Below are 7,672 nucleotides of genomic sequence, written 5' to 3'. Positions count from 1 at the left end.
CTATGCCATTGATAGCTGCAAAACTAGTATGGCATCTTTTGATTACTGCTTGATTCACTATGTTCCTAGACTAGACAATTATTTAGCGCATACATTAGCTACTTCTGCAATTAATCAGCTCTCTAGTATGTACGCGGACTTAACCCCACCAGACTCTATTTCAGCATATTTCGAATAAATGCCGCACAGGCTCCTTTCAAAAAAAAAAAAAAAGTAGTTGCACCTATAATTCTAAGTAGTTGCACATATAGTTATAAGTAGTTGCACCTAAGTGCATGAATGTTTGCGGGTGGTTTTCAGGGGTATTACTACCCGCTGAACTCAGATCAATGAATGTCAACAAGGCAAAATTACATGCACTTATAGGTGAAAGTAAGTGCACCTATAGTTATAAGTAGTTGCACCTATAGTTATAAATAGTTGCACCTATAGTTATAAGCACACCCAGGTGCATGAATGTTTGATGAAAGTGAATGCTAACAAGGCAAAATTACATGCACTTATAGGTGAAAGTAGGTGCACTTGTAAGTGATTTTACTTGCACTTCGATGTTCAATTATTTAAGAAAATGCCACCGTGTTTTTTTAAGCTATTAGATCTGGACACGTGTCACACACTGATTCGTTCGCATATTCCTTCCTGGACACTTATTCGCACCTTAGTGCATCCATATATATAGGAAGGTTCAAGTGGCGACGGTGTCTTACGGTGCGGCGTCACCAATAGTTCAACAAATATACACCATCAACGTTAGGAAAATACATCATAAAACACACACAAATTAGGTACGCATCACAAAAACACACCATTAGGTGTGAGTAAAAACACCATACAGTGTTCGGAAATACATCATTGGGGGTGGTGAGTTATGGTTTATATTTTTAGGTCTGTTGTGTATTTTTTGTGATTTTTTTTTAATTTAGAATTATGTGTCTACAATGCGTTTATTCAAAAAACATTATTTATTATCAATAAATTAAATAAGAGAAATAATTTCATTAGTTATATTGTCTTTATTTTTCTCCAATATAAATTTTTTTTACATTTAAATTCATCAATTGATTATATTCGCTACATTGTCCCTACAATGTCTTTATTTTTTTTAAAAAATTATTCATTATCAATAAATTAATTAAGAGAAATAATTTTATTAGTTATAGTCTTTATTTTTCTCCAATGTAAAAATTCTATTCATTCAAATTCATCAATGGATTATATTCACTACATTGTCTATATCTTTTTTTGTGCACTATGTTTTCAATTAAATATTGATGATTTTATTGGAACCGGGTATAGGGATACAGAACGAGGGAAGGGCGCTAGGCCCAAAACGATGCGTATAAAAGCCTGAGGTACAGGTCCCAAAACAGTGACCCAAATACAAAGAACGAGGCCCATAGGGTAGGCTATAACTAAATATGCTACTTGCAGAAATCAAACCCAGGTGGCTGGGTTGAGAGTATGAGATCAAGACCACTAGACCGTAGTGCCTGTCGTGTCTGAGTTGCCTTTAGCTAAGGATCCGGGACCCTTATTTATAGCCTGCCCCCTGCCCTCCTAGGCCTCCACGTGCTTTAGTCGCCACTTCATCCTTTTCCGTACGCCAATCTGCACGTTCACCATGCTTCCGAAATTCTCGTGCCCCTTACATGCACCCTCCACCCCGGGCCGCCGGGTGACCCGGCGCTGCCCGCGCCCAGCTGTGCTCGCGACCACCGCCCTCGCGTCCCCGCGCGGGGGCATCCAGCCACGCCCCTGGGCCGCGCGATGGGCGTGGTGTCGCCAGCCGGCGACTCGCCTTGGCCGTGGGCGGTAGCGGCCTCTGCCCTCGCGCCCTCGCATCCACACCGCGCACGCTGACTAACATCTTCCACCATGCACGCCGCACCTACCTCTCCCTCCCCACGCCGCACCTACCTCTCCCTCCCCACGCCGTACCTACCTCCCCCTCACGCCGTACCTACCTCCCGCACCTACCTCCACCCCCTCACGCCGTACCTACCTCCCCCCTCACGCCATACCTACCTCCCCCCTTCCGGTCCATGCTCTTCACCCCGGCCCACCATGCGTGCTTGTCTTCCGAGCTCAATAAGACTTGGGCCAACTTCCTTCTTTCACCACCCCCAAACTTTCCCAATAAAATGGACGCCCTAGGTCCCATATCCCCATCAAATATCAAAGTTATAATACAAAATAATGCTATATATTTATTTACCAAGTATTTTATTAATACCATGAAAAAACTAAAAAAAAAAAATAATTAATAAAGCCAATCATATTAACTACTTGATGGATTCGTTGGCAAAGAGAGTATTCAAATCACACAACAAATTGAAGTGAGAACTATCTCGCAATGTCCTTGTTTTATATTAGCAGATTTGACCAGTGAATTATATCAACGGTTGGTAAAAAGATATTTGAAAAAATTAGCTGTTTAGATTAACATGTAAAATGACTTAATGATATATATAATAATAATAATAATAATAATAATAATAATAATAATAATAATTATTATTATTATTATTATTATTATTATTGTTATTATTATTATCTTAAAAAATAAAAAAATCTAAAAAAATCTAATTAAACTAATCATATTAACTATTTGAGGGATTTATTGACAAAAAGAGTATTCAAATCACACAATAAATTGAAGTGGGAAACTAACTCGTAATGTCCTTGTTTGGCAATCAGTAGTTAACTCTTCAATATTAGTATATATTTAGTGTGTGTTTGGTTGATAGGTTTTGCCCATAGGAATGAGTATGAAAGTGATTGTTATTGTTTGGTTGATAGGTTTTTAGAACACTACTATGGGTTTCGAATGCCCCATCAATTGAAAAACTCATACCCAAATAAAATAAGAGTTTCATTCCCTTATTCATTATCAAGCACTATTATTAGTAACTAGGGGTGGGAATAGGCTAGGCCGGGCTAGACTTTTAAAATTTAGGCCTAGGCCTGTTAGAAAATATAAAGCCTAGGCCTGGGCCTGGGCCTGTATATAGGCTTTTTTTTAGGCTCAAGCCTGGGCCTACAGTAAGCCTGGCCTGGCCTGAAGCCTTTTTAAAAGCCTATTTAATAAATAGGCTTTTAAAAAGGCTTCAAAGTAGGTTCTAAATAGGCTTTGAGCCTATTTAAATAGGCTCAAAGCCTATTTAAAGCCTACATTTTAATATTTACCTGTAAATAATGATCATATTATTAAATTACATCAACCAATAATCATGAATGACAAAACCAAATTCATATTTCATAATAAAATTTCCAACAAGACAAGTTTAATAAATAAGAGTTCATAATACAAAAACCAAGTCCTTAATACAAAAGTCATATCACAAGTTTAACAACAACAGAAATTATAAGCCCACAATACAAACATACAAACATTATACTTAATAATATTCAAACATAAAATGAAAAAGTCATGGCTTCAACATAATCTCCTCTTGTCCAGAATTCTCCTACACAATAAAAAAAATGAGAATAAATAATGAAGTCCATTATAAGTTCAAGTGCTCATAATTCATAAATCATAAATATATTAAAATAATAAGTGGTAATATATAATAATATAAAATATTAAAGTAATAAGTAGATTCTTACCTTTGATTTTTTCTTCAGCCCATACTTGTTACGAAGCCAATCCCCACCACAAATAGGAGCTTCAATAGATTGCTCATTTAAGCTAGCACGATATTCATCAATCACCCTTCCCCCAGCACTAAATGTAGATTCAGATGCCACACTTGAAATAGGAACAGCTAGTATATTAGAAGCCATCTTTGATAAAACTTTAAACTTTGGACTATTATTTTTCCACCACGCCAAGGCACAAAAGGGTGAAGAAGAAGAAGGAATAAAAAGATTTTCCTCAAGATAAGTCTCCAACTCTGATTTCGTAAGAGGAATTGATTGACTTTGGTATACCATACTCAATAATTCTTGCATCCCTTTATCCATTTTTTGTCCACCATCAACCGGTGTGCTGATTTCAACATTGACTTCACTATGTCCACTCGTAGAAGAAGCATCTTGATTATACAAGTTCACATAATCAAGATATAATTCTTCTAATGCCCTTTTCACCTTCTCCACATTCTTTTCAACATCACTTGGTGTTTTATACAATAAGGGAAAAGTTATCTTAACACCATTTAATTTCATCCTTGGATCTAAAACACATGCAATAGACATTAGCAAATTACACTCTACCATTAGCAAGTTCAATTTCTTCAAAATCATTCCATACCGGTGATGTTTTTTTCCGCTTTTTTGTTATGATTGAATCATCAGCAACCGATTCAACCCTATTAACTTCTTCAGAATTGTTACTTTGAATTGGTTGACTTGAAGAAATTGATGGAGCTGTAGTTGTAACTTGCACATTAACTTCTTCAGGAATAGATTCATTTGTATTGTTACTTGTCATCCTATATAATTTTATAAATATTTTACCATCAATACACAAACAAAGTAACATCTAGTATCCATCTAATATTAAATATTATAAACAACTAAACATGCAGAAGAAGTCTTAGAAACTTTGCAATGAGAGGTCATAAATAAAGCCATGCAGAAATAACAAAAACAACATAAAGAAAGAAAATTAGTATAGTAATTACTCAACAAAACTAATTAGCAGAAAATTACTACAGACATAATTAGCATAAACAAAAGAAAATTACTAGCAGAAACTAATTAGCATAAACAAAGAAAATTAATAAAGACATATGTATACAGTAAAGTAAACTAATTACTAAACTAAACTAATTAACAGAAAATTAGTAATTACTAAACAAAAAAGATCAGATTTTCAAAAAACTAAACTAATTACTAAACACTAACCTAATTAGCATAAACAAAGAAAATTAATAAAGACACATGTATACAGTAAACTAAACTAATTAGCAAAAAATTAATAATTACTAAACTAAAAAGATTAGATTTTACTAAACTAAACTAATTAGCAGAAAATTACTAAACACATAATTAGCATAAACAAAGAAAATTAATAAAGACATATGTATACAGTAAAGTAAACTAATTACTAAACTAAACTAATTAACAGAAAATTAGTAATTACTAAACTAAAAAGATCAGATTTTCAAAAAACTAAACTAATTACTAAACACTAACCTAATTAGCATAAACAAAGAAAATTAATAAAGACACATGTATACAGTAAACTAAACTAATTAGCAGAAAATTAGTAATTACTAAACTAAAAAGATTAGATTTTACTAAACTAAACTAATTAGCAGAAAATTACTAAACACATAATTAGCATAAACAAAACTAAATTACTAGCAGAAAGTCAGAAACTAATTACCAAACACTAATTCAAAAAACTAAACTAATTACTAAACACTAACCTAATTAACATAAACAAAGAGATGAAAGAATACAATATACAGTAAACTAAACTACTAACTCAACACTAACCTAATTACCATAAACAAAGAATATAGTATACAGTAAACTAAACTACTTTGCAGAAAATTAGTAATTAATTACTAAACTAATTACTAAACAGTAAACACTAACCTCCATCTTTAGTTTATATTACTAAACAAGTAAGCAAAACTAAACTAATGGCAGAAAATAATAGTAGAAAACTACACTAACCTCTTTAATTTCTAGCCCGTCGTAGCCAAGTTGAATAGCAGAAGAGCAGTTGTCCTCTCCACTCGTCTCTCGAAGCCTCGCCGCTCACAGCCTCCGCGTCACTGATGTTTATCGCAAGATTCGCAACTTCCGCGTCGGCAATTTGGGGAAGACAGTAAGATACAACAATTCGACAAAGCCACAACTCCCACAAGACTGCTAGGGTTATCTGACTTTATACTTATATATATATACTGGGTTATACTATAATTATTAAAAAATATTAGTTATAAAATATAATATAAAATAATTAAATATATATTATATATATATATATATATATATATATATATATATATATATATATATATATATATATATATATATTATAATAATTATATATATAAACAGGCCAGGCCTGCAGGCTCGTAGGCCAGGCTTTCGTATATAGGCCTGGGCCTATTTAACTAAATAGGCTATTTAATAGGTCTAGGCCTGGCCTTTTAACTAAACAGGCCAGGCCCTAAACAGGCCAGGCCATAGGCCCCTGTGTAGGGGCCTGGCCTATTCCCACCCCTATTAGTAACCATTCTCATTCCACCCTACTACCAAACATGTTAAATACTTTCACCAAAACCCATTACCATAACCATGTATTTGATACCCATTCCGATTCCGATTCTCATGTGCGAACCAAACACACCCTTAATATTTTATTTGCTCTCCCTTATGTCCCGTATTTGGTTTCAACCATACCTATACAATTATTTTATTGACAATTATAATCAATCTTGACTATATTATCTTGCATTTGTAAACTTAGAATTACCTATTTAAATACGCAAATTCAACATTCAATTATCTATGCATGAACAATTTCAATATAATCTTGCCTTGATATACTTTAAAGTACTTATTTAGAAAAAAATATTGGACATTATCCCAATCGCGTAATGCGCGTAAAAAACGTAACTAGTATGTATATGTGTCTGTTGTACATTTTATCTCCATTAAGTTACAAGCTAATTACTAAGTATTGTAATTAATATAGTTCATTGTACTTATATATAAAAAAAGAATTAGTAATAAAGCCAAATTTATTAATAGCACATACAAAATAAAGGGGGAAAATACCCTCAACAGCTTGCAATACAAAAAAGAAGCCGCAGCAGTGGTACAACACATTATTCATCATTACTTATATATCATTGCTCCATATCTATAGAGTTAGGAAAATTGGAGCAATAACTATATATATGGGTGAAATAGCTATTTTAGTTCACCAAGAACAATATCTGCCACCAATATATTATTTAATAAAGTGGCAAATTACGTCTTGACTAAACTCGTCATAACTTAGGAATTAAAGGTGGTCAAAAATATAACCCAATAACTATTAGGTTTGTACCACAGGTATAAGAGCACCAAAAATGCAATATTTTCAAGTATTAATTAAACCCATAATGCTCCTGCTTTCTTAAGCATTGGCTTCAAAGATCTCTGGAGATGAAGGGTCATGACCTCACTCTCTCCCCCCACCAACTGGCCGCCGATGAACACCGCCGGAACAGTAGGGTTGCAGCCGAGCGCCACCAGCGCTTGTTCTACATCCCGGCCCCGGGGAATCTGGTCCAGCTCGTGCACCGCCGGATAAACCCCAAGGTCACTAAACAGCGACTTGATGGAGTGGCTCATGCAACAATAGCTCTTGCTGAAGATCACCGCCGGCTTCTCCGCCACCATTCTCCTTACTCTCTCCATCTATTCGGGCTCACTCAAGTCTGGGTACCTGTCTGATCTATTCGTGTTCGCTTAGGTTTGGTGGGAATGGTGGCCGGCAAGAACCCATATTTATAGCGTGATTTGGTACGATATTTTGGTTGGTTGTGGTTTTACATACGTAAGACGTGTGTTTTTTGGGGGTACATACGTAAGATATATCATTACTCATTAGTTGATGTGATGATAGTGATTGGTGTGATGCAGATCGCCACAAACACATACAGCTAGTAAAAATGGAGAGAGAGAGAGAGAGAGAGAGAGAAGAAAAAGGTGTTTTGTA

At 34.7% G+C, this 7,672-nt stretch overlaps 2 protein-coding genes across 2 annotated transcripts; both read right to left on the bottom strand.

Moving 5' to 3' along the window:
* Positions 1-3,370: 3,370 nt before the first annotated feature.
* Positions 3,371-3,971, bottom strand: LOC109174998 (zinc finger BED domain-containing protein RICESLEEPER 2-like). The gene is made up of 2 exons (XM_019324256.1): positions 3,610-3,971; positions 3,371-3,467 (listed from the first exon to the last, which is right to left on the bottom strand). The coding sequence occupies exons 1-2, from the start codon at positions 3,964-3,966 to the stop codon at positions 3,429-3,431; spliced, it is 396 nt and encodes a 131-aa protein (XP_019179801.1). The 5' UTR covers positions 3,967-3,971; the 3' UTR covers positions 3,371-3,428.
* A 2,718-nt stretch (positions 3,972-6,689) lies between these two features.
* Positions 6,690-7,443, bottom strand: LOC109175000 (monothiol glutaredoxin-S3-like). The gene has a single exon (XM_019324259.1). It carries the CDS (start codon positions 7,369-7,371, stop codon positions 7,063-7,065), a length of 309 nt encoding a protein of 102 aa, XP_019179804.1. The 5' UTR covers positions 7,372-7,443; the 3' UTR covers positions 6,690-7,062.
* Positions 7,444-7,672: the final 229 nt, after the last annotated feature.

The sequence above is a fragment of the Ipomoea nil genome, unplaced genomic scaffold (genome assembly GCF_001879475.1).
Source record: "Ipomoea nil cultivar Tokyo-kokei standard unplaced genomic scaffold, Asagao_1.1 scaffold0679, whole genome shotgun sequence".
In the NCBI taxonomy this organism is placed as follows: domain Eukaryota; kingdom Viridiplantae; phylum Streptophyta; class Magnoliopsida; order Solanales; family Convolvulaceae; genus Ipomoea; species Ipomoea nil.
The sequence above is the reverse complement of the archived record's forward strand: the minus strand, read 5'-3'. Positions and strand labels throughout refer to the sequence as shown.